This window comes from Podarcis melisellensis (assembly GCF_964234715.1).
Source record: "Podarcis melisellensis genome assembly, chromosome: 14".
Taxonomy (NCBI): Eukaryota; Metazoa; Chordata; class Lepidosauria; order Squamata; family Lacertidae; genus Podarcis; species Podarcis melisellensis.
Window position 1 is genome coordinate 9,571,746 of NC_138546.1, and position 27,001 is coordinate 9,598,746.

At 46.9% G+C, this 27,001-nt stretch overlaps 1 protein-coding gene across 1 annotated transcript; it reads left to right on the forward strand.

Moving 5' to 3' along the window:
* The first annotated feature begins 372 nt into the window (after window positions 1–372).
* Window positions 373–26,696, forward strand: NATD1 (N-acetyltransferase domain containing 1). Its single transcript, XM_081889436.1, has 3 exons — window positions 373–914; window positions 12,731–12,849; window positions 23,376–26,696. Exons 1-3 carry the CDS (start codon window positions 818–820, stop codon window positions 23,490–23,492), a joined length of 333 nt encoding a protein of 110 aa, XP_081745562.1. The 5' UTR covers window positions 373–817; the 3' UTR covers window positions 23,493–26,696.
* The last annotated feature ends 305 nt before the right edge of the window (window positions 26,697–27,001 follow it).

Genomic DNA, 27,001 nt, shown 5'->3' on the forward strand with positions numbered 1-27,001 from the left:
AGTCTGGAACGGATTAATCCATTTTGCATTACTTTCCATGGGAAAGCGCGCCTTGGTTTGGGAACACTTTGGTTTTGGAACGGACTTCCGGAACAGAGAACCAAGGTACCACTGTAGTTGCAGACAGGAAGAACTCATCCCCTTTAAACATAAACACACACAAACACGAGACAACCACGGAGAAGATCTGGGGGGGGGGCGCACGCGCGCCCCGCTGAACAAGGGGCCGCGGTCCCTTTAAGAGTCGAATGGAATGTATCAAAACAAAAAAGGCCGAGCACCCATTGGACGGCCAGCTGGCACGTGAGTCCACAGCTGATTTCCTGGCTTTTTTGTGTGGCTTTTATTTTTTTTGTTGCTGCTGCTGCTGTGTGTCAGTTTCAGCAGGAGATTATGATGTCTCTCCCTGGTCACTGCCCTGCACTCTTTCTCCTCTGAAGTTGGCTGGGGAGGGGGGGGAGGCGGTGAAGGGGGAGGAAGACGCAGAACAAGAGGTGGAGGGGTTGGCAGCAGCAGCTCCTGCCTAACTATTAATTGCTCCCCGCCGAACATTTCCCCTTTTCCTTTCTTTCTTTCTTTCTTTCTTTCTTTTGGACACATCTGGCTGGTTTGGCAGGAGCGCGCGGGGAGGGAGGGGGGCAGAGAAGGCAAGGGAGCAGCAGCAGCAGCAGCAGGGGCGGCCCTTTCGCAAGGCGCCCCCCCGCGCGCTCACAAAAGAACCGAGCCCACGAAGAGCACGCCGAAGCGGGGCGCCGGAGGGAGGAGGCAGCCAGCCAGCCAGCCCGCGCCCGGGTCGGCCTGCTGTGCCCGCGCCACCATGGCCCAGGCAGGGCAGCTCAACATCCTGGAGCCCGGCTGCCCGATCCAGGTGGAGCACGACCGCAAGAGGAGGCAGTTCACCGTCAGGCTGAACGGTAAAGGCGAGACCAGGTGGAGGTGGCGGAAGAAGAAGGGGCAGACAAGGGGAGCTTGGGGGGTGGGGGTTGGCTCGTGCGTGGCTCCCCTCCCTCCTTTCATTTGGCCCTATCGGATTTGCTGTGTGTCCCCCACCCCCCAAAAAATACCCCCCACCCCCGCGCAATCTTTTGTTTGGAATTTAGGGAGGCGATGGATGCGCTTGCAAAAAGGAAAAAAAAAATCCTTTCCTGCAATTCTCTTTGGAGAATTCTAAGCAAATCTCTGTGGTTTTTTGTTCTTGCGAGGCTTAATTTTTTAATATTAGTTTCTCTCTCTTTCCTTTACCCCCCCGTATCTTTTTTATTTTTTAAAAAAACTATTGCTGCAGTGTGAGGCTGGTTATGCAACAGATTAGTTATGGTGTCAACCTCTTAGCAACTGGATACAGGGAGATTGTGGGAAGGAGAAGGAGGTGGGGGAGAAGGGGGTACCCAGAAATTTTATTCCTGCTTTCTCTTCTCTTTCTCTCTCTCTCTCTCCCCCCCCCCCACCGCCTGCCTTCTTCCCCTGTGTGAGCTGCGCTCTTTTGCTCCCCTAAGCTGCTGCTACTGCTGTCTTGGTTACTCTCTGGTTGGTAGGGGAACACCTGTCCTCGCAGGATCTATTTTTAAATAAGCTGTGGAGGTTGATACCAGAAGCCCCCACGCCCTCCCCCTTCCGCCTCGCTCTGTGGTACAAACTTGCTTAATTTTTAGTTTGATTGCTGCCGGCTTCTCCCCCTCCCTTTTCTCTCAATCTGCTAATTTTGAGTAAATCATGTGATGGGCAAGATTACTTTTATAAATCCGGTTCCCTACTTATTTTTGCTGCAGGGAACAGTACTTAGATTTTAAGCTGCACCTTAACAGCATGTGGGGCCTGATCCTATGCATAACTTATACCCTGCAGACTTTCCAAAGGGAGTTGCTTTCCAGTAATTTGCTGTGGTTGTCAGAGATTGGCTACGGCTGCAGTCCTGTTTTCTGTGGCGTGGCTTGAGAGTCCTAAAACACGTGTAGTAAAAAAAGCACCACCCATGACCATATGCAGAGGGCATCGCCTTGTTTCCTAGCATCACGGCTGAGGCCTAAGGCTAGTTCAAGGCATGTTGCCGTCTGAAGCGGAGCGGCAAATGGTAACACTAACACAAACCCTTCCCGAGTCTGGGGCTGCTCACAAACCATTCATGTACAGCATATGACTTCCCTCAAAGAGCCCTGGAAACTGTAGTTTGTTAGTGGTGCCAGTCCATAATGACGCCCACCTGAAAGGTGCTGGAACTGTGCTCCAGCTGAAAAAAAGCACTGCCCTGGTCCATGTCTGCAATATTACTAAGGGTAAACCGTGTGAAAAGAATGAAGCTGGGGTGTGTGTGTGTGTGTGTGAGAGAGAGAGAGAGAGAGAGAGAGAGAGAGAGAGAGAGAGAGACCGAGACCCTTTTAACCTTATTTTTTTTGCGAGGTCCATGCTGGGATTCTCAAATGGCTTAAGCATGCTTCATAGCTTTCCTGCTTGACCACTGAAGGGATAGATTACACAGGGTTCCCCAAACGTAGGTCTCCAGCTGTTTTTGGACTACAGCTCCCACCATCCCTAGCTAGCAGAGCCAGCAGTGAGGGATGATGGGAATTGTAGTCCAAAACCATCTGGAGACCCTGGATTTAAGGGGTAGGCAACGAGCAAGGCAAGGGTACCAGGCTTGGGCTGGGAGACCCCCCTGCCATAAACCTTGGAAAGAAGCTTCCAGTCAGAACAGAAAACACCGAGCGTAAATGAGCCAATATTCTGACTCTGCAGAAAGCAGTTTCCCTTGTTTTCACGAGAACTGCTGTTGCATTCAGGCTTGTTATGGGCGTCTGTATGAACAGGACACTGGACAAGAAATGCCTTTGGCCTGATCCTGCAGGGCTGTTATGTAGGCTCCTGTCTGTTTAATGGATCAACAACATAAAGGAGTGCATATTTGCTCCCAAAGCCTGTTGCATTGACTTGCATCTTCAGCAATATGCTGGTGTTAGATATTATCAATGCTATTTTGAAAAGTTGCGCGGAAAGGTACAACACCATTGCCCATTCAGCAGATGGGTTATGTGAGCAATGCAAAAAAACAAGTCCATTAAATATTAAGGGGTGGGGAGTCGAAAATGACGAAGTATCTCCTCAGAGTACCATTTGGTTCAAGAAGGTTATGTGTCAAGTTATAAGAATGGATAAAAGTGTCTTGCTGATGAATACATAAAACCTAACACCCTGCCCAGTCAGAGATGTGCTTCTGTTAGTCATTTATGACCCACAAATGACCTGAAAGGAACACGGAAAATCTCTTCTCCTGTTTGTATAGGAGAATCTCCTGCAACAGATTCTTGCTTGCTGCAGGCGACCAGGCAGGTGGCTATTTCTGTTAACCTCAGCTGGAATATATACTGCATTGCATGGATAACTTTCTCTCAATGAAAATGCTTGTCTTTTCTAAATATATCAAGATATGTTCCATTTTCCCTCTTCTGCTTTTATTTTTAAGCTAAGAACCACCATTTTTGGGTTAAGGAAAAAAGAATCTAAGCGCTTGCTCCTAGTCAAATTGCAGGTTATATTAAAACGGGTAAACAATTTCAAAAATGATATACCCAATAGGAGACATTGTTCATAAGCCACTAAGAATAGTAACGCAGAGATTTTGTTTTTCGCTAAGTACCACCACATGCTGTTTTTTCAGGCCTAACAATGGGTGAAAGTGAACCATCAAATGAATATTGCTGGGACGACTGAAGGGCTGCAAAGAAAACAGTGAAGCCAAACAGTCTCTTTAAATAGCACATGGTTAAAATAGTTTCATCCTGATGGATTCCCGTAGGAAATCTGCCGAGCTGTAAATCAGTTCAGTTGCTCTTGTTGTTTTTAAAAAAGTTGTGTGAGTGAAAAGGTATTGTTGCAGTAGGCTTTAATTTTCTTTAGCTCCGAAAAGAGATCTCGAAAGGGTGTGCGGAACATGATAGGGAAATATTTATACAAGGGTGGAGAGTTTGGAAAAAAAAAAGCGGGGAACAGATGTTAGTGTTCACTCTTTACAATGAAGGCAGGGTGTATAGGGAAACTGTTGAATAAGCTTGCAGCTGGTTTCAATAACATTTTCCACCAAGCACCTGAATGAAATGTGGAACTCTCTGCCACATGATGACCAAAGGAACAGCTGCATCCCCAGAAGGGCTATACAGGAGATCATGGTGCATTTTAAATATTCAGGGTTTCATTGAACAAGTAGTTCCTTTTAGGGAATAGTATGTTCTATTGTTGGACTCTGTCACCTTTTAAAAGAATTATATTTCTTTTCCTCCCAAGAGCTCAAAATAGTGGTACAGCCCTGTGAAGTAGGCTAGTCTGGAAGAGTGACTGGAAGAGGGTACAAAGGTATAAAACCAGTTTACTGGCCTTGCAGTGAGGGCAGACAACTGCACCCAAGACTTGCTCTAATGATCAGATGTAACGCTAAACCTTGGCTTGCCTACTTCTCCTCTGGCACAGCTACAAGAAAACGATCAGAAACTTTTCATTTCCACTTTAGATGAACTGCAGTTTGGTATGTCACTGATCCCTAAACTTGATTAATCTTGACTGTAGCTAGTTGAAACAAGCCACTTTCACAAACTATGGCTTAAACCGCCTACTTTCAACAATCTACCGTTCAGGGTTTGTACGACACACTAAACTGCACTCAATCTGAAATGGAAGTGGAAGCTTAAGGTTGGCTCTTTGCAGTTACATCTGAAGAGGAGAGGGAGGAAAGACAAACCCAGAGCTCACTGCAGATCGACCCCGGTTTAGCACTGTATCCAAACAAAGCCACTATTTATCCCCATTGTAGCCTGGGAACTGTAGGGATCAGCATGACTGCAATAACACATGCGTAAGAGTAAAGTCCACTGAAGTCAGTGGCGACTGCAGAGGTTCAGCTTGTAAGCACGCTAAGCTTTACCAAATGATCGTCACCAGCCAAAATGCAACCCTTAGTGTTTACTTGGAAATGCAAATGATCTTGGAAAGAAGTTCTAGGCTTTAAACCCTGGTATGAAGTGGGACTTTCATTCTCTGACTTTCTCCATTGCCAGCCTTCCCCAGCTTGGTGCCTTCCAAGTGTTTTGAGCTGCATCAGCCCCCAGCCAATCATAGGCTGCTCTGGGCTAACCCATCACAAACTTGAAAGCCTCATTATCGCCGCCTTCCCTTGCCAGAGCGCTACAAGTGGTCATAATTGCTGCTGCCCTGAAAAAAAAAGTATTGGAGCTGCACTCCCAGTCCACAACACAGCTGAATAGTAGTTTGCGGGGAGAAGGTACTAATCTCTCTAAAGTAAAGGTAAAGGGACCCCTGACCATTAGGTCCAGTCGTGGCCGACTTTGGGGTTGCAGCGCTCATCTCGCTTTATTGGCCGAGGGAGCCGGCGTACAGCTTCCGGGTCATGTGGCCAGCATGACTAAGCCGCTTCTGGCGAACCAGAGCAGCGCACGGAAATGCCGTTTACCTTCCCGCCGGAGTGGTACCTATTTATCTACTTGCACTTAGGGGTGCTTTCGAACTGCTAGGTTGGCAGGAGCAGGGACCAAGCAATGGGAGCTCACCCTGTCGCGGGGAATCCCTCTAGCTTAGCCTTTTTCCTGATACGCAAGCTTTGTAGTTTTAGGAAACATTTTTCTGGGGATATATGCCCATTTACAAGGGCGGGGGTGGGAGTGTTCACATCACCCCAACCTGCAAGTCGGTCCACTCCACTACTTGATCATCTGAGGCCCTTTTTTGTGTGCCTCCTCCACAAGAGGCCCAGAAGCCAACAACACAAGAACAGGCCTTTTTTGTGGTGGCTCCCTGTTTGTGGAATGCTCTCCTTAGGGAGGCTCGCCCCGTGCCTTCATTACATATCTTCAGCCCCCAGGCGAAAACATTTATCTATAACCAGGCCTTTCGTTGATTAACATTCTATGGCCTTTTAAATGTGTCTGTTATTGTTTGATTATGTATACAGTGGTACCTCGGGTTACAGACGCTTCAGGTTACATACGCTTCAGGTTACAGACTCCGCTAACCCAGAAATAGTACCTCGGGTTAAGAACTTTGCTTCAGGATGAGAACAGAAATCATGCAGCAGCGGCACAGTGGCAGCAGGAGGCCCCATTAGCTAAAGTGGTGCTTCAGGTTAAGAACAGACCTCCAGAACAAATTAAGTTCTTAACCCGAGATACCACTGTATTTTTTTTTCTCATTTTGTATTTTTATGTTGTGAACCGCCCTGTGATCTTCAGAGGGAAGGCGGTATACAAATTTAAGAAATAATAGTGATAATGATAATGCTTCACGGCTCTTACCATTTGCTCCATGTGTCAGGTATGGGCAACCTTTTGCCCTCCAGGTGTTGCCGAACTACACTTCCCATCAGCCCCAGCAAGCATGTCTGTGGCAGGAGATCATAGAATCATAGAGTTGTCCAACCCCTTGCAGGAATATGCAGGTGGCCCGGATGGGGATTGAACCCACGACCATGGCGTTATCAGCACTGTACTCTAACCAACTGAGCTAACTGCACTCCAGATGATGGGAGAAGTATCTAAGAGACCTCATTCCCTTCCGGAGCTGCAATTCCTAGAGTGGTTTAACTATCAACCCCTCTTCACAGGAAGCTCAGGGAGTTGTAGCTCCATGAAGGGAACAGGGGTTGGCTAAGAACTCTCAGCACCCTTAACAAACGACACCACCCAGAATTCTTCAGGGGGAAGCAATGGCCCTTTAAAATGCTATTGGAGACCCTCCAAGTGTCCCTATTTTCCAGGGACAGTCCCAGATTTACAGAAGTCGTCCCGGTTTCTGTTGTGATCCCAGAATGTCCGCTTTTCCTAAGGGTGTCCCTATTTTCGTTGGACAAATGTTGTGGGGTACGGAGCTATGTGCCACCCCCCGAGCCAAGGAGAAAAGTAACTATACAGCCTTTAGAAGACATCTGAAGATGGCCCTGTATAGGGAAGTTTCTTGATGTTTAATGTTTTATTGTGTTTTTATATATGTTGAAAGTTATGCAGAGTGGCTGGGGCAACCCAGTCACATGGGTGCAGGGTATAAATTATAAATTATTATTATTATGGAATAGGATGTCCTATTTTCATCAGAGAAATGTTGAAGGGTATGGATAACATGCGGCTTGTATTTCAGGGGGGCTAGAGAGGACGTGCCCCATTTACCTTTTTTGCTGGTCTCCTTTGTGAGTGTGTTTTAGAAGGCTAATGGGTGTGTGTGAAATAATATGTCTAAAATTAAGGAAAGTGATAGATAGAGCTTGCAGATTTTAATAGGAAACCTGCAACGTTTCTGCCCCATGATTCTTTGTGTTTGCTTTGTCATTGTGGCCTCTTCCAAACTTCCCCAGAAGATGTGAACGCGTTTAATTCTTGGCACCGAAAACAAAAGCCTTCCCAGTAACTTTTCTCACTTACGTGCAATAATTGCTGTTGCTGTTTTAATTTGCCCTGCCCAGTTTGCCTTCTCTGATTTGAATTGAAGGTGAATCCCAAAGAGGAAGAAGCTTTGCATTGTCAAACATGAGCTGGCCTGTTTGCCAAGCGAGTTCTGTGGCTTAAGCCCTCTCTCTGTGGTCTGTTTGGCGCTCTCTTTCTCTCTAGTAACATGCCAGTTGCTCGAGTTTGAGGGAAAACAACCCCCTTGTAAACAAGAGTTTTGTCCTGAATCACAAGAAAGCAGCGGCGCTCTCGGAACAAACTGTTCCTTTTAATTCTGCAACCTGCCTGGCCTCTCTGTCTCTCTCCCTTTCTTTCTCTTTCTCTTTCTGTGGGCGCTTGCTCAAACAGCATTCATAGCCGTTTCCTGTTGCCTAGTCCGAAGGCCAAGAAGGAGTCTCCTTATCTGCATTACCTCGTTTGCCTGTTTAAAAAGTGTGAGAGACAGGAAGGGGTGGTATGTACACACCAGAGTGTTAGTGCGCGCGTGGGTTGCACAGATCCAACTTTCCCCATGTGCATTTTTGTGCATGTTCCTTTGCGCACAATCACATGCAATTGAACTCTTACCTCCATGTTTCCCATCCACACTAGCTATTTCGGACCCTGACTAGGGGGTGAGGGGACTGGCTGGGCCAGACCAGCGGAGAGGATCCTATATTTTGCTTATCATGTGCAGGCATTGCACAAGGGCCCTTCCAAACTGCCCAAGCCATCTGCCTGATTCTAAGAACGAAGGAGGTGGGGGAGCATTTATTTGCCCTGCACCAGAACTAGGGGCAAACCCCCCCCCCCAGCCAGCTTGCTGTGGTTTTTAGCACCTCCACAGGCAGCAAATGCTGCTGTTGCCAAACCAGCATCTGTTCAGGGCTGGCCTGAGTCATCTTGCGACTTTCTGTAACAACTTCATGGTGAGTTCTCTGAAACTTTCAGTGGTACCTCTGGATGCGAACAGGATCCGTTCCGGAGCCCCGTTCGCATCCTGAGTAGAACGCAACCCGTGGCTGCGCGGATCGCGATTCACTGCTTCTGCGCATGCACGTGATGTCATTTTGAGTGTCTGTGCATGCGCGAGCGGCGAAACCCAGAAGTAACGCACTCCGCTACTTCCAGGTCACCGCGGAGCTCACTTGAAAACGCTCAACCTGAAGCACATTTAACCTGAGGTACGGCTGTATTTTTCTTGGGAAAAAGCACTGGTCAGACCATTGGTCTGCACTGCCTGGCAGTGGCTCTGCGGGATTTCAGACAGGGAGACTTCCCTAGCCCTACCGAGAGGCGCTGGGGATTGAACCTGCGACCTTGTGCGTGCAAAGCAGACGCTTTGGCCCTGAGCTCCAGCTCTTGCCTCTTCCATATTGATTCGCCGTGAGCGCAGATTCCTAAAGCACAGCAGAGCTTAGCTAACCCACGGAAGCGATATTTGGAAATGCCGTGTCCCCAAAGAAACTTCGCCATGTGGCAGCTCCTTCGCCATTGCAGTGGTTTCAGCCTGGCGACACTGAGCTGAATTGTGTGTCTGACACACTTGGCCTGTTGAGGCTGGAAAAGGCCTAGCTGACTTCCGTCATCCCTTGTTTGGGGTTGTACCAGCCTCTTCCACCTCCCAAGAACCCCCCTCCTGCCCAGCATCTTCCCAAGACTCAAAGCTGTGCCTGGGTGCTATTCAGCGCATGTATGAATTGGGGGCTTTTTATTCTGCCTGGGATGATTGACAGCTCTATGCGGGAGTGCATGCAGTCTGCGCACAGAGCCCTGCAACCCCTCCCCTCTGGCCTGACATGCTCCCATGCCTACAAGATTATGAGTCAATGCAAACCTTTCTTTCCTTTTTAATTGGAGTTTAGTCAGTCCTTACCCTGCCTCATGCGTCCTGTGCGTGAAATTTAAACTGCACAATCTCTGCGGTCTTTTGCGCCAGCTGAAAGAAAACTCGGCCCCATCTGCGCTATGAATCTGAAACTGTGTCCTACCACTTTGAAAAGTCATAGCTTCCCCCCCAGAAGCATCCTGGGAGCTGCGGCTTGCAAGGGGTGCTGAGAGTTGAAAGGAAACTCCTATTCCTCTCACAGAGCTACGGTTCCCAGAGGGAGTTGCAATCAATTCCACCAGTGTCGTGTAGTGGTTAAGAGCGGTAGATTCGTAATCTGGGGAACCGGGTTCGCTTCCACGCTCCTCCACATGCAGCTGCTGGGTGACCTTGGGCCAGTCACACTTCTCTGAAGTCTCTCAGCCCCACTCACCTCACAGAGTGTTTGTTGTGGGGGAGGAAGGGAAAGGAGATTGTTAGCCACTTTGAGACTCCTTAGGGTAGTGATATAGCGGGATATCAAATCCAAACTCCTCCTCCTCCTGCTCTTCTTCTTCTTCTCTTCCCAAGAAGCTCTGAGAATTGTAGCTCTTAGAGAGCCACAGCTGCTCAATTTAGACCAGGTGAGTGGAACCTTTTGGCCCTCCAGATGTTGCCTCGCCGAGCATGGCCAGGGATGATGGGACTTGTAGTTTAGCAATACCCAGAGGGCCAGATGTTCCCTGCATCTGGTCTGGACATTACTGAGCTGGATAAGTGAATGGCCTGACTCAGTGGCTTTCTATCTGCAGATAGCAGGCTTAGGATGTAGAATCATAGTAGAGTTGGAAGGGTAATATAGCCCAGCTCCTTGCAATGCAGGAATCTTGGAAATCTGTTGTCTTTTTCTACAATAGTGTTAGAGGAGCACTCCGTTTTCACAGTGGCCAACCAGTTGCCTATGTGAAGTGTGCAGTAAGACCTGAGTGCGAAAGCACCCTCCCCACTTGAGACAGCAGACCTACTTGTGGGAGCCTGCCCCAGTTAAGACATAAAGCAGCTTTGTTCAAACATGCTTATAAGTTGCCTTGATGTTGGCCTTCTTATTTTTTAAAAATATATTTTTTAAAGGAATTTTGACTTGCCTTTCCGGCTCAAGAGCTTAAGCTACACATGGTGGCTAATGCAGGAAGTGAAAAATGCCTTCGTAACACGTGTACTTAACAACTAAGCAGGTGGATTGCGGAGAAAGTTTTTAGCAGAAGGAGAGACAGCAAAATCAATCCAGCGAAGCTGTGAGAGGGGGAAGTCTCTTTGTCTGGGCAGCCCAAGACATTACCATGCACACTACCCAGTCTTGCGCCCCAGAGAAGTGCTGCTAACTTCAGTGGCGTAGCGGCGTTTGCTGGTGCCCGGGGTATGTACAGCCCCGGAGGGTGAATGGACCCCGTTGCACTAGCCCAGCCCTTGTCCCCAGAGCCAAGCAGGCCTGTGCTATGCTGCTTGTCCATCCACATAGGGGGGTTGGCTGGCCAACATGGCCCTTGGTGGGTGAATCTTCCCAATGCCCATGGAGAGGAATGCCAGATCGGGCTACACTGGGGTCACCCCTTGCCCACCTTCGTCTGCGTCCGCTCTGAGCGAGGAGTGAGCGAGCGCTAGCTGGGCGGCCATTTAGCGAGGGGGCCAGGGATGCTGCAGCAGTCCCAGGCCAAGCTCCGGGCCCAGAGACCCCTGGTAGCAGGCAGGGCAAGACAGGGATCCCTGTGTGGGGATGCCTGCTTTGCGCCCCTCCAAATTGTGTGCCTGGGGTCCTGGCCCCCCACATTATGCCCCTGCACTCCATTGTCCCTCAAAACAGACAGAAGCTAACAACAACAGTCCAACACTCAGACCAGAACACTGCACCCCTTCTCCCTCTCTCCAGATGTTCAGCTTCAACCTTCATCACCCCTTGCCAGCATGCCCAATAGTTAGTGCTGATGGGAGTTGTAGTTGAACAACAACTGGAGAGGTATGGGTTTCCCATCCTTGTTTTCCACAAATACTAATCAGCACACACACCCACCCCCGGGACTGTTAAAATATTCAAGCTCCCCCCACCTGCAGTCTATTCTCTGTCCATTATGAAGACTGATTCTTTGCTAATGGGTAATACAATTCTCCTGCCTTAGAGAATTATTGAGAAAATATAGTGGTAGTAATGTAATATGAATGTACTGAAGTGCTGTATAAATAGCGTTTAGTACTCTGTAATACTGACCCTGAGATAATGGAAGAAGAAAGATGCAATCGTAGAATTGTGAAGTTGGAAAGGACCCTGAGGGTCATCTTAGTCCAGAGCTTTCCCAACTTTTCATGTTGGTGACACACTTTTTAGACATGCATCATTTCACGACACAGTAATTAAATTTCACTAGCAAACCGGAGGCTAAATGGACCCCTTTCCAGCCCTGGGAGGAGCGTTTGTGCGACACATCTACACGCTGCAACCAAACACACTAACGTGTCGCGACACACAGTTTGGAAAGCTCTGACCTCGTCCAACCCCCTGCAAGGCAGGAATACGCGGCTGTTCCATACGGGGATCGAACCTGCAGCCTTGGCATTATCAGCACCACGCTCTAACCAACTGAGCTATATAGGCATCCTGTGGAGGTCCATCCCGTACAATGTAGGAATAGAGCCTTTAGTGTTTAGTTGTGAGTGTATTAACTTATAGTCTGTGTGTGTGGTTTGGGAGCTGCACGGTCAGGGAAAAAACAACATTGTCCAGGGTTGTAAAGACTGTGGAGAGAATAATTGGGTGCACTCTCCATACCTTGGATTAAATTTATGCTTCCAGGTGTCATAAGAAAGCTGCAGAGATGGTGCACTCCTCGGAAATGATCTCTTTCAGCTTCTGCCTTCTGGAAGAAGGTACAGGGTTATAAAGATTAGGACTAGCCAGCCTGAGAAACAGTTTCTACCCAAATGCGATTTTGGTTTTAAACGCAGTGTAAGGTAGTCTCTATGTGAGTATACTGTATTTCATTATGGGGTATCAGAGTTTTTAGGGGGCTAACCAGGCTGGGATAGCTGGAATAGAAGGCTTGTTGGTTTCTGAATGTCTGATGTAGATTTTCAATTTCGTTGTTCTGTATGGAACAATGACAATAAAGATTATCGTTTCGTATTGTAGTGTGGTGGCACTTGCCCTTTTGGAATATTAGACAGGCACTACCTCTGTTGTCCTTTTGGGGCCTACCAAACACCTTCCTCTTGCAACAAGGCATTGAAGTTGAGATCTTTCCCAGCCTGCACCTGTGTTGGAATTGTTGTAAAGTTCTTTAAAATCTATTTCTACTGTTGTTTTATCCATTGTTCTTTACTACCCTGGGCTCCTTAGGGAGGAAGGGCGGGGTATAAATTTAAAATAATAACAACAACAACAAGTCCAGGAGATTTTGGTTGGTGGTTTTGTTCCATATTTCTTGTAAGTGTGTGGATGCCATCTTTTCTCCCACAGGTTGTCATGACAAAGCGGTCCTGTTGTACGAGTACGTGGGGAAAAGGATAGTGGACCTGCAACACACGGAAGTACCAGATGCCTACAGAGGAAGAGGAATAGCCAAACATCTGGCAAAGGTACGGGTTGCATATGGTGCTTCTACATGCAGCTCCTTCCGAAAAGAATACACATATTTGCATAAACCTTGCATCCCACAATAAGTTATACTTAGCTCTGGGCGGCTCCCAACAGAATATTAAAAACACTATAAAACATCACACATCAAAAACATTCCCTAAACAGGGCTGCCTTCAGATGTCTTCTAAAAGTCAGATAGTTGTTTATTTCCTTGACATCTGATGGGAGGGCATTCCAGAGGGCGGGCGCCACTACCAAGAAGGCCCTCTGCCTGGTTCCCTGTAACCTCACTTCTCGCAGGGAGGGAACCACCAGAAGGCCCTCGGAGCTGGACCTCAGCGTGCGGGCTGAACCATGCGGGTGGAGACGTTCCTTCAGGTATACTGGGCTCACTGATTAATTTTGATAGGTCTAACTCCAAGTAGGACTAGCATTGGGTACAATCCAGAGTTTGTGGCGAGGAACCTGCAGCCATCCAGATATGGATAGACTACAACTCCCATCAGCCTCAGCTAGCATAGCCAGTGGTCGGGGATGGTGGAAACTGTAGGTCTACAGCATCTGGAGGGCTACTGGCTTGCCATCCCTGTAAGAGATGCAAGTTTGGAAACAAATTGTCATAATTTAGGGAAAGCTTTGGGGAAGACTGTGCTGTCAGGTGAGTATGCAGCTTTGGGTGGGCCAGCCTTTTGGGGGGTTCTTTAATTTGTACTTGGACTAAACTACCACTGATGTTAAAGATACAGTTGTATTGCAGGATACACGGGGATTTGGTTCCAAGGGTGGTGTGCACACGTGAAAATCGCGCATAGCCAAAATTACTTTTCCCATGGCTGGCTGGCAAGGGGAGGAGGCCTTGTGGGGAGGCCTCCCCATTGTCTCTGCTGCCTCCCCTCCTGGCAGAGAGCAGGAAGAGGGACGTCAGCAGAAAGAGATGAAGGTAGAAGGGAGGAGCAGAGAGAGAGAGAGATGCAGGCAGAAGAAAAAGGCTGGAATGAAGCTGCAGCCAAGCATGTGTGGTTGAAATTGTGCATGAGAAATGCACGTCAGCTGCGACTCAACTGTACCTTCAAACAGAGGACCATCCTCTGTAAAACAGGACTTGCGGCCACCCTGCGTACTGGTGTGTGTGTGTCAGTGGCTTCTCATGGAATCATAGAATCATAGAGTTGGAAGAGACCACAAGGGCCATCCCTGCCAAGCAGGAAACACCATCAGAGCACTCCTGACATATGGTTGTCAAGCCTCTGCTTAAAGACCTCCAAAGGAGGAGACTCCACCACACTCCTTGGCAGCAAATTCCACTGTCGAACAGCTCTTACTGTCAGGAAGTTCTTCCTAATGTTTAGGTGGAATCTTCTTTCTTGTAGTTTGGAACCATTGCTCCGTGTCCGCTTCTCTGGAGCAGCAGAAAACAACCTTTCTCCCTCCTCTATGTGACATCTCCTACTGGCAAACTTGATTCTGGGTTTGAAATTATTCAGAAAAGCACTAGAGCAGGCTTCCTCAACCTTGACCCCCCAGATATTTTGAGACTACAAATCCCATCATCCCTGACCACTGGTCCTGCTAGCTAGGGATCATGGGAGTTGTAGGCCAAAAACATCTGGAGGGCCAAGGTTGAGGAAGCCTGAACTAGAGGTTTCCTCGGCCAGATCTGGAGATCTGGCATAGTGACAGGGTAGGTAGGGAGGCAGCGTAATTTGGGGGTTGAACGCATGCTTTGACTTGGAGAATTGGTGGTGGGAAAAGGTACAGAAAGGTCAACGTTTTAGGTAGAGAGCTCTGACCCACATCTTACTATTCATGAATGACGAAAATATTTGGGGTCTGGGGGGCAGGGGGCGAGCTACCTGTTGAGGTGTGGCTCCCCCCGCCCTTGCAACTCTGGTGTGACTTATGCTCACAGAAGATCCCAGGATCAATCCCTGTGGTGGTATCTCCGGGTAGGCTTCCTTTCTCAGACCCTGGAGAATTGTTATCTGTCTCTATAGACAATAGTTAGCTAGGCCTAATAATCTGGTTCTCTATACAGTGGTACCTCGGGTTACAGACACTTCAGGTTACAGACTCCGCTAACCCAAAAATACAGTCATACCTCAGGTTAAAGTAGCTTCAAGTTAACTATTTTCAGGTTGTGCTCCGTGGCAACCTGGAAGTAACGGAGCGCGTTATTTCCGGGTTTTGCCGCATGTGCAGACACTCAAAATTCCGTCACTCGCATGCGAGGAAGCGGCGAAACGTGACCCACAGACACGTGTTATGTTTACTTCAGGATGCGAACGGTACAGGTACCACTGTAGTACCTCGGGTTAAGAACTTTGCTTCAGGATGAGAACAGAAATCGTGTGGTGGTGGTGCGGCGGCAGCGGGAGGCCCCATTAGCTAAAGTGGTACCTCAAGTTAAGAACAGTTTCAGGTTAAGAACGGACCTCCAGAACGAATTAAGTTCTTAACCTGAGCTACCACTGCAATGGGCTGGGGAAGGCTTCATCAAGTGGATGTGATTTGGGGGAAAACGCGCTTGCAGGCCAAATTGGGATCTAGGCCAGGTCAAATTTAGCTCACAGGTCAAAGGTTCTCCGTCCCTATAACCAGGGTGGGGAACTGTTTTTCAGCTTGAGCACCACATTCTCTTCTGCCGAACCTTTGTGGGGGAGGGGAGCACATGCCAGGGGTGGGCGGGGCCAGAGGCAAAAGTGGGTGGAGCAATTTATACAAATTTACTCTGTACAGTAGTCTTGGTTCTTCACATACTTTCTCTCGCAAGAGACATTATCAGAGTTGAAAGACACATTCCAGCTAGGTAGACATGCTCAAGAAGGGTGTGGTGTGTGGTTGTGTGAAGGCGTGTGGCTTGAGGAGAGTCCTGAGGGCCAGGCAGAGAAGCTTAGAGGGGCCACATTTGCCCCTCCCCTGGGGCCTGGGGTTTCCCCTCGCTCCTGGGCAAGAAGGCAGCTTTGTGTGCTCAAGCCAGGTGGAAAATGTGCAAGGGCTTCGCTGTTATGTGGGGAGCTGGTTGGAGGGGAACCAAAATACAGCAAGGGAAGGCTCAATTGAATGCCGAGCTTGGAGGGTTGGAGGTGGGGGGGACAGGAGAAAGCCATATGCCCAATTACAGCCTGCTCTAATAAACCCTGACGAATGTCCGCGTTATCCTTCTGCACTGCTGCCTCCTCCTCTGTCCCCTCTTTAAGCCCTGCTTCTCTGGAAGCTTGCCTGCTATTTTTAGCCCTCCTGTTTTCCAGAAGCGGAACCTGGTCTCTTTGGGAGTAGTAGCACCAGGGTGGGCAAGGCGTGGAGATGGAGAAGGCTCGTTTTTGCATATTTGATTGCCTGTGATTTGCCTCATTTCCATAACGAGGGTTGGCAGGCAGCAGATGTGACGTGCTCTCCCTTCCTGATGTCCTCTCTTGATCTTCAGCGTGAGAACAAGAGATGCTTTCCCCAGGGATGGATGGAAAAGAGGCTGCCCACGTCTGTTGACTGGCTCCTCTCTGTTCAGTGGTAGCCTGATGTTGACAAATGTGAGGAGGTGAAAAAGCTGGTCGGAGAAGCTTTATCTGCCACATTTCTGCCTGTCAGATTGCAGTTTAAATGGTTTGTTGTTTATTTTATTGCTTGCCCTGTTTGTCTGCAGCAGGCTGGTAGGGAATTGCTTTCGCATGAATGCACCGTGCTGGCAGCGCATAGTCTACCACCTTTCTAGGGATAGGGGCAAAATTTTATTTAGTTTGCATTTAAAGGTGAACCTACCTAATTCACACTTTGCAAAACAATACAGGCACAAAACCCCAACCCTCAAAATCTCTGTTTCTTCCAATTTTGCAGTGCAATATTCCAGCCAATAAATACGAACAATTTTTTCATTTCGTTTTATTTATGGTTTTGGATATTATAACTTAAACTTTCTCTACCACACACACATGCGCGCGCACACACACAAACAGGTAAAATGTCCATGAAAATGCCTATATTGATGAAACTTAACATCCAGAAATGCATTATATTGGGAAACTTTCTTTTTGCAAAAATATGTATATTTGACAAAATTGCACACCAAACTCTGTATATAAGAAAAAATTCTTACCAAAAGGTTGGTGAATTTTCATAAGGATCTTTTGTTAGAAAGAGGGGAGGGGAATTGCAAAGTGATACAGAAATACAGTTGTACCTTGGTTTTCGAACAGCTTAGTTCCCAAATGTTTTTATTCCCCAATGTCGCAAACCTGGAAGTGACTGTTCGGTTTGCAAACTATTTTTGGAAGCCGAACGTCTGATGGGGCTTAGCCATGATTTGGTTTTTCAACGTTTTGGAAGTAGAATGGACTTCTGGAACAGATTCCGTTCAACTCCCAAGGTACGACTGTATTGAGAGAAATTTGTTTCAATTCACATTTAAAGGTGTGTCTAAGTAATTCACCCTTTGGAATTCTGAATTTTGCAGTGCTGTTCTCCAGCCCAAGTAATGTGTACAAAAAGACACATGGTAGAGTAGAACATGCACATATTGCTTAAAATAACATAAAAAAATGCATTATGTAAGGAAATGTGTTTTGCAGAAGAAAAATGTCTGCATTCGGTTACATTAGAACTAAAAGGCTGATGAATTTTTGTGAGGCCTTTTCTTTTTTAAAAAAAGAATCACAAATTAGTATGCAAATGAACTTACGATTGGAAAAATGAAAAATGGAGCGAAACCGAAACTGACAAATTTCCCTGCTGGGTTCCCTTTCTACCTAGAACTTGGTTGAAAGCAACCTAACTTTAATATGGGTCTGGAAACAAATCAGAAGACAGTGAAAGCTAGAGCATAATACGAAAGCCAGCATAATACGTTCGTAATGCCCGATTCTGATTCATACAGAATTCCTGCCTGATTCTGTAGAAGAGGACATTTCTAGACTATTTTCAAAGTTAGCTTCTTGTACAACAGTATTGCAGTAATGCAGACAGAATGCTTAGCAGAGCATGAACTGCTGACCTTCAAGTAATCTGTACCCCGAGAGGTTGGTATCTCAGGTGATCCTAAGTTTGTAAAAGGCTCTGAGTGCCACTGAAGCCACTTGTGTCTCTTGTTACAGTGATGGATCCAAGTGCGTCATCCAAGTGATGAACATGAGTTTTTAGGATAGAGCATCTTTCTTGGCCCCAAGGTCTGAATGTGACAGTGGTTTGAGGGCTGGGCTTCTCCTCCTCTGGTCTTCTCCACCCTCTCACCAGCTTATACACACAATCTCGCACACACCTTTCACATGGGGAGGTTCAGCTCCCCTTATTCCTCAGCTGATTGGTGCCAATGGTCTTCCTTGAGATGTTTCCAATGACTATCAGCTGGGCAGTGATGAGGAGGGAGGAGGTGCAGCATTTGGGGAGGCAGTCTTTGGACCACATGGAAGTCGGCCGAGGGCCGCTTGTGCCCTGTAGGCCATGGTTTGGCGACATGCCCTTCACAGCAAGGGCAGCTTCCTCCCAAACAAGGTAAATTACCACTTATCTCAGCTACCTTTGAAGGTGACTCGGAAACTACAACTAATCCAGAATGCGGCAGCCAAACTGGTGACTGGGAACAATCACCGGGACCATATTACAACCAGTCCTGAAAGACCTACATTGGCTCCCAGTACATTTCCAAGCACAATTCAAAGTGTTGGTGCTGACCTTGAAAGCCCTAAACGGCCTCAGCCCTGTATAACTGAAGGAGCATCTCCACTCCCATCGTTCAGCCCGGACACTGAAGTACAGCACCGAGGGCCTTCTGGCAGTTCCCTCACTGCGAGAAGTGAGGTTACAGGGAACCAGGCAGAGGGCTTTCTCAGGAGTGGCGCCTGCCCTGTGGAACACCCTCCCAGCAGCTATCAAGGAGAACAACTGTTCAACTTTTAGAAGACATCTAAAGGCAGCCCTGTTTAGGGAAGTTTTTAATGTTTGATGTTTTATCATGCTTTTAATATTTCACTGGGAGCCTACGGGCTGTCTGGGGCAACCCAGTCAGATTGGCAGCATATAAATAATAAAAATTATTATTATTGTTATTTATTATTATTAACCACTTCCTAATAGTGCCCCTGTCCTGTTGGCTTCATCCAGGCCAAACTACTGCAGCCAGGCATGGAGATCTAATCAGGCACCAGTTGTTTCTCTGCGATCTGAAGCATATATATATATATATATATATATATATATGCAGGTTTTGGTGTCCTCGGGTGTCTTCCCGTGTAAAAGTTGGGGTGTCTAGGCGACGCACCCCAACTTTTACACGGGAAGACACCCGAGGACACCAAAACCTGCATTCCTGTACCCGTGAAAATCTACGAAAGCAAATATATATATATATATATATATATATGCGCAGCGGAATCCCAGAGCTCTTGATTCTCTCTTAGCTGCTCATTCCTGATTCCAGAGCTCTCCATTCTCTTGGATCTGCTGCATTTGAGCCTCCTTCACTTCTGCCTCCCCTCTCCCCCTTCTCCAGCATTCGTTCGCTAAATTAGCTAATGATCCAGGAGAACTGTGCAGCGCTTATTACATCTGAGCGTTGGAAAAAAGAGGGAAAGGAAAGTGGCATCGGTTTGCAATTTTGATCCATGAAGCTCCCAGTAGGGATTTTCTTATTTCTGCCCACCCCTGACCGATTTGTGGGGGTTGGGGAGGGGAGTCCTGCTGTTGCTGCATGTGCAGCTTTTCTTCTTCTCCAGTGGTAATCCTGCTCCCTCCCTCCCCTTTGCAAGAGACATAGGGGAGATGAGGACAATTTACAGCTTTCTTTGTCTGCATGAGGCCATGATAAGGGGGGCCCAGTCTGTGCCAGGCCAGGAGGAATTCCTGCCACATCTTAAAGAGATAGCTATTTCACCAACATCAAATCAGAGGTGGCACTCAGAGGCTTCCTTAAGCATCCAGACAATGGCTTTGTGTATCCCTGAGCAACTTTCTTAGTCAAGCCGCTTCTGTCTTTTTGGTTTGTTTTTAAATTCCCATACACAAGCTTGATAATATCCTCCCAGCATTTATCATCGTTATTACTCGTTTTTCCAACCCTTCACAGCAAGGTCCCAGGGCAAGTTAGAACGCTAAAGCATAGCTACATAAAAAGGCTCTAAGCATCTTAAAGGTAAAGGGACCCCTGACCATTCGGTCCAGTCGTGGCCGACTCTGGGGTTGCGGCGCTCTTCTCGCTTTATTGGCCGAGGGAGCCGGTGTACAGCTTCCGGGTCGTGTGGCCAGCATGACTAAGCCGCTTCTGGCAAACCAGAGCAGTGCACAGAAATGTCGTTTACCTTCCTGCCAGAGCAGTACGTATTTATCTACTTTGACGTGCTTTCGAACTGCTAGGTTGGCAGGAGCAGGGACCGAGCAACGGGAGCTCACCCCGTCGCGGGAATTCGAACCGCCGACCTTCTGATCGACAAGTCCTAGGCTCTGTGGTTTAACCCACAGCACCACCCGTGTCCCACCTAAGCATCTTAAAAAACCTTTAAAAACACACACACAGAGAGCATAACAGCAATGAAAAGGGGGAGGAGAAGAACAATATTTTACAATAAAAACTTCTAAATTCCATAGAAAGACCCGGTAAAAACAGCAGCTGCTCTCTTTGTTGGGGCAATCCTAATTCCTTGAGGTCTAGTAGCATTGTCTTTTCAAATATGTTTTTGAAAGATTAGTGGTTTTTACTTTATTATTTTAATGTACAGTACATTATGCATATTTGTTATATTTATATTTTTAACCCACCCTGGGACCATTTGCTTGCAGGTGGGCTGTAAATGCAAAGGATTTTTGTATGCCTGCCCTCTAGGAACAGAAGGATCTCTCTATTTTGGTTCTCTGTTTCTCATTTTCCAATATGGAATTCAATTCTCCACATTCAATCTGGGCTATATAAATATTTTTTAATCCTCATGAAAATTCACTAGCATTTTAGTGCAAATTTATCATGATGAACACATTTTGTATGCAGTTCTGACTAATGTACACGTTTTTGCAGGCAATTTTCCCTAATACAATGCATTTTAAAAAAAAAATATGTGTGAAAATGTTCTTATGAACACTTTCCCCTAATATATTCATTTTTATAAATACTGTTTGGTTGAAGAACCACATCGCAAAATTCAAAGAAGTGCAGATTTCTAACGATGACTGTATTTCTGATTGCTTCAGAAAGTATAACTATGATAGATTTGGCTTTAAATGTAACCTGAATAAAATTCTGTCCCCCATCCCTATATGCCCTCCTTGGCTGACCGGAATTTACACATGTGTTGTTACAGACATTGCTTTAGAAGACATCAGTGGTACAATTATATGATCTTAGGCCACATCATATGCTATGATACTAAACAGTCATGTCTTCCCTCAAAGAATTTTGGGAGTTTTAGTTTCTTACGGGTGCTGTTAGAAGACTCTGGGAGGGAAACTGGAGTAGTCTAACAAACTACAGCTCCCAAAATTCTTTGAGGCAAGACACGACTGTGCTTTTTTGAGTGTTGCGCGAGTTTGTGCCCCCCCCAACCTGCTTTTTTCAGGGGGAAATTGCAGCGTGAAATCGTGTGAGATCAAACTCCAAATTTACCACCATTCTCACAAGAGAAAATGGGATGCCCTAGTTTTTCTGGGACACTTGCAGGGTATGAAATGGGGGGTTTTTTTGGTTGGGGGGGAAAATACCACTTTCAAGATGATGTTTGCAACCTGCAGTTTTAGGGTTGATTTGGTGTTTGGGGGGTGTTATTGGTTTGCTTGTATGTTATTGTTTTTATCATGTATTTTGTGCTTTTACATTGTATTTTTTAATGTTGTGAATCACCCTGAAATTTGCAGTACAGTGGTACCTCGGGTTAAGTACTTAATTCGTTCCGGAGGTCCGTACTCAACCTGAAACTGTTCTTAACCTGAAGCACCACTTTAGCTAATGGGGCCTCCTGCTGCCACAGCGCCACCAGAGCACTATTTTTGCCTTAGTGGAGTGTGTAACCTGAAGCGTATGTAACCCGAGGTACCACTGTACACAAATTCAGTAAATCATAATCTGCTTTGCATGCAGAAGGTCCCAGGTTCAGTCCCTGGCATCTCCAGGGCTGAGGGGCAACCCTGCCGGAAATCTTGGAGAGCCTTTGCCAGTCAGTGAAGACAATAATGAGCTAGATCAAGGGTAGGCAAACTAAGGCCCGGGGGCCTGATCCCGCCCAATCACCTTGTAAATCCGGCCCACGGACTGTCCAGGAATCAACGTGTTTTTACATGAGTAGAATGCGTGCTTTTATTTAAAATGCACCCCTGGGTTATTTGTGGGGCATAGGAATTCGTTCATTTCCCCCCCAAAATATAGTCCAGCCTCCCACAAGGTCTGAGGGACAGTGGACCCCTGCTGAAAAAGTTTGCTGACCCCTCAGCTAGATGGACTAATGGTCTGGCTCAGTATAAAGCATTTGCCTAGGTTCCTGACATTAACATGTTAAAATCTGCTGTCTGAATGAAGCAATTAAAAATGTGCTCCTGATTAAAGTTTTTAATAATAATAATAATAATAATAATAATAATAATAATAATAATAATAATACTACTACAGTGGTACCTTGGGTTAAGAACTTAATTCGTTCTGGAGGTCCGTTCTTAACCTGAAGTACCACTTTAGCTAATGGGGCCTTCCGGTGCCTCTGCTGCATGATTTCTGTTCTCATCCTGAAGCAAAGTTCTTAACCTGAGGTAATATTCCTGGGTTAGTGGAGTCTGTAACCTGAAGCGTCTGTAACCCGAGATACCACTGTAATAATAATAATAAAAATAAAAAATCCATTTAACATTGCAGCCCTGGTTGAGACAATCAAGGTCATGAGCATCGACATAAAAATAAGGATGGGGCAAATCAGCTTGTAATTTATATTACTGAAAATCAGTATGCACGGTAGGTCATCACCTGTATGGACCACATATTCAACATGCACCAGCAACCTCTATATAGCTTACTTGTTGCACTTTTAAGGCCACATCCTTACCATATGTTGAAAGCACAGGGCTTCTCCCAAAGAATCCTGGGAACTGTGGTTTAAGGGTGGTGGGAGCCGCTGCTCAGGGGGGTAAACTACAGTACCCAGGATTCTTTGGGATGGGAGCCATGTGCTTTAAATGTGTAGGGCAGGCATAGGCAAACTTGGCCCTCCAGATGTCTTGGGACTACAACTCCCATCATCCCTAGCTAACAGGACCAGTGGTCAGGGATGATGGGAGTTGTAGTCCCAAAACATCTGGAGGGCCGAGTTTGCCTATGCCTGGTGTAGGGTATGGATGTGACCTCACTCTTTCTCCAAAAAGATGCTTGCTTGCTTGTTAAGCATTTGTAGTGGTACATCTGGACAGCCAAACCCTATTTAGCCAGAAATTTGGAACCTTGCCCTGCAAACAGCCAATGTCTTATTCAAAGCAGAAAACTCAGCTGCTACATTTGGGTCTTGACAGCGCTTATGAGAGCTTGACGTTGCAAGATGTTGATGGTGGTTCTTTCGCTTTCCTGTGTTTTCAGGCAGCCTTGGATTTTGTGGTCGAAGAGGACTTGAAAGCCCACCTGACATGTTGGTACATCCAGAAATACATCAAGGAGAACCCACTGCCTCAGTATCTGGAACGTTTACAGTCTTAACGCAGGAAGGCTGAAGAGCCTACACTCCTTAAGACATGAGCGAGCCTGGCCTCTCTAGACGGCCCAGTGCAGCTTTTGTTTGTGGGCTGACTTGGGACCCCTGAACTGCCCCCTGCACATGCTCAAGAGTTCTTATTTTTGTAAAGACAAACATGCAACTCCTCAGCAATGCTTCCACCTGGCTCTTGCGATAGCTGGTCTCACCTGGATGCTTGCTGTTTACATCGGCCTCCTATCTTAAGGAAACCATCAGGTGTAAAACTAGGCCTTCGTTAGCGTTGTGGCAATAGAGGGGTGGGCAAGTGGGGGGTCACCTTCTAATTTTGGTTCTTCCTCCCGAAATAATCATCAAGCAGAATGATCTGAGATCAGGCACCGCTTTCCTTGCCAACGCAGGGTTGGGAAAAGCTGGAAATCTACAACCCTGAAGAGGCGACAGTCTTTTTTAAACATCCACTTAGGCCCTTAAGCACATTTTGCTACGTCGGGATGCCAACTCACAATGCAAAATAAACCGTGGCTGTCGCAGGGGTTGGACTTGGAAAGGAAGCAGGTTTTCGGTGCTAACTGCAATAAACACGATGCTTTAGAGACGCGAAAACTGTGTCACTCCGATGTGCTTCTGCAGACGTGAGCAATATGGACTGAGTGAGACAGTTCGCAAGTGTACATGGTGAATTTTGTTCCCCACAACAAGGGAACGGCCTGCCTGGGTGGCCACCCAGAGGCGAAAGGTGTAATTAAGCGATCGTTTGGGATGGAAGGCTGAAAAACTTGACTGCACATTGGAGAAGGAAAGGGCCTGTTGTTTTGTTTTCGTTTTGGGTTTTGATGGGATTCTTCTTCCTCGCCCCCTTCCAGAGCTCTCCTCCTCAAGTGGCGGACGTTTCCTCTCACACGGGAGAAGCAATAACAAGACTGAGAGTTTAACGGGTAGCAGGAGGAAGGAAGGAAATGGCAGGGCAGAGGAAGCTGTGCGAGGCAAATGAATCCTGGCATTTTAACAACAGGAAAGCCAGGCACGATCGGCAGCCACTTTTTAGGGTCCCAAATGGAGACAGCCAAGGAAAAAGCTGTGGCAAGTAAACCTCAGCTGACTTTCTGACAGAAACGGACAGTGCGAAAAAACCCCACAGGATTTGCTTGGCTGCCTTGGACATAAGCATGTGAAAGCTGTCAGAAATTAAAGAGGAGGACTTGGCCTGTTCTCTGGCTTGCTCTAAGCAGCGTTCGTGTGGATGGAGAAGTAATTAACACTTGAACCTCATCTCCGCATGCCTGTGGGTTACATGATTGAAAATGGCAATACCATTTTTTCTCTCTAGTTTTTCAACACTTAATTTTGGCTTCCCCTTTCCATCATGTTGCCCAAACCATGTTCCTCTGCTCCGAAGTCCTTGTGTGGAGACTTATACTCGACTTAAGAGCTATTGTAGCTTTCTCAGCAAGGCGGGCTAGGCCAGGCTGCCATGGTGACGGCAGGCCGCAGGGGCTTCTCTGTTTGTTCCAGGCCTTTATTGCTTTGAAATGTCCCCCTCTCTTGCCCGGCTTGGTTCTTCAACAATGTAGATGGTGGGTTTGGCTGAAATAAGACCATGGGTCCCTGTGGTAACATTACTCCTTTCAACAGAAAGCTAGGTTGATTGGTGCTTATCTGTATTGTATTTAAAGCAGCAGAGAACCAGTTCTGGCATTTGTGGAGGGAAGTCTGATGTATTTCCACTCTCCTGACAACTTTCTCTCTCCCCTCTCTTTGATGCACACCCCTGCCAACCCCTGCTGACATTTTTGGGTTGGAAAATGGGTAGACCTCTGCCCATTTAAGGGCCGAAGGGAGATAAAGCAGATGGGCAGAGGAAGCCACCAGTTTCTTACCGTTCTGTAACTACTGTCGCGTCCGCACCATATTTTTAAAGCACTTTTGTGCCGCTTTCACAGTCGCATAGAGTTCAGAAGATTCTCTGGGGAAGCCGTGGCTGTTAAAAGTGGCATAAGAGTGCTTGAAATGTCTTGTGTGGATGCTGACCGTATCATGATTGCCAATCCCCTCTCCTGTTGTCTTGATAAGATCAACATTTCAATGCAGCACTCGTGAATGGTATGCTGTCGGGTGTCATGTGGAAAGAACCAAGCAGTGAATGCAATCCTAGTCCCACTACTTTTTTTGTACACTGAGTGTGTGTGTGTGTGTGTGTGTGTGTGTGCGCAGGCATTTATGGCTGTCAGAAACACGGACTTGCATCTCCTGCCCATGTATACCACTGTTCAACGCAGGTAGAGTTTCTGCCTAGGATGACTGCAGTGGAGGGTCCTTCGTTTTGATTTCTTGAGAGAGCTTAGCGAGATCAAGGCCGGCCAACCCTGCCTTAAAAACAAGCTCCGTATTTTGATAGTGCTGCAGCTTCATCGTGAAGGTGCTACAACCATCATTTCAGTCTCTGATCCACCTGAGATGTGTTTTGATAGTATTTTATTACAACACCAAGGGTTTACTGCCAGGTCCACCCCCTTCTCTGTTCTCTGTGTTTTGATATTATGTTGAATAGCAGTCCTTGCCAGTTCCAAGCTGGAGTTTCCAGTTACTCATCCCTTGCCATCAAGAGATTTGCAGAAGCAACGGTGGTGGGGTGGAAACAACTTCTCTCTGTGTCTAGATCAGGGATTGAGAACCCATGGCTGGATGTTGTTGGACTCCCAACGGCCTTCACCTCCAGCTGGCATGGCCAATGATCAGGAGTGGTGGAAGTTAGAGTCCAGCCACAGGTTCCCCAGTTTGACTCTAGCTTATTTCTGTGATGGGGTATCTCCCTTGCAGCTTGCTAAGACAATTGCTAGGGCTTGCTGCTGGAGAACAGAACAGAAGATGGAGACATCTCCCTTACTCATGTGTTGAAGGCACAAGCTATAAAGCTAATTGGGGAAACACAGACAATTGAATAACTCCCAAAACCACCAAATGGAATATCTATTTATGACTTGTCCTCCAGTGTTGTTTTCCACTCAGTGTGGATATATTTTCATTGCCCCCAACCCCTTACTATTCAATTAAAAGTGGTAAATAATGTGCCTTTCCTACTCAGGACCTCTTAAAATGATCTTTCTGTTGTTGTTTGTGTCTAACATTATCCTTCCCCTATTTGTCTTATTATTAAGGAAACCCGACCCTATTGCATGGTATACAATAAAAATGTGTGGCTAAACCAATTGGTATCGACTTGTCTTGCTGGTATTTGATGGGGAAGGACATGTAACTTAAGAGAAGAGGTAACTCGCGTGGATTAAATTGTGGGCATTAAAAAATATAAAGGCAGTGTCTCTAGGAATACATTTCAAAACTTTAAAGTAGAGAGAGCCACTGAGATGCTCTCCTGGTGGTTTGACTCCAGCTCTCAGCCCCAGGCAGCATGGCCAGTGTTCTTGGAGGTTTAGACATATTCATGGAAGATAAGGCTATGCACTATGTTCAGTATCAAAGGTGTATGCTTCTGAATACTAGTACAGAGAGGACT

Coding starts and splice junctions, on each gene's coding strand:
- NATD1 (XM_081889436.1), top strand. CDS start 818: ATGGCCCAGGCAGGGCAGCTCAACATCCTGGAGCCCGGCTGCCCGATC. Junction 915..12,730: donor GTTCACCGTCAGGCTGAACG/GTAAAGGCGAGA, acceptor TTTCTCCCACAG/GTTGTCATGACAAAGCGGTC. Junction 12,850..23,375: donor TAGCCAAACATCTGGCAAAG/GTACGGGTTGCA, acceptor CTGTGTTTTCAG/GCAGCCTTGGATTTTGTGGT.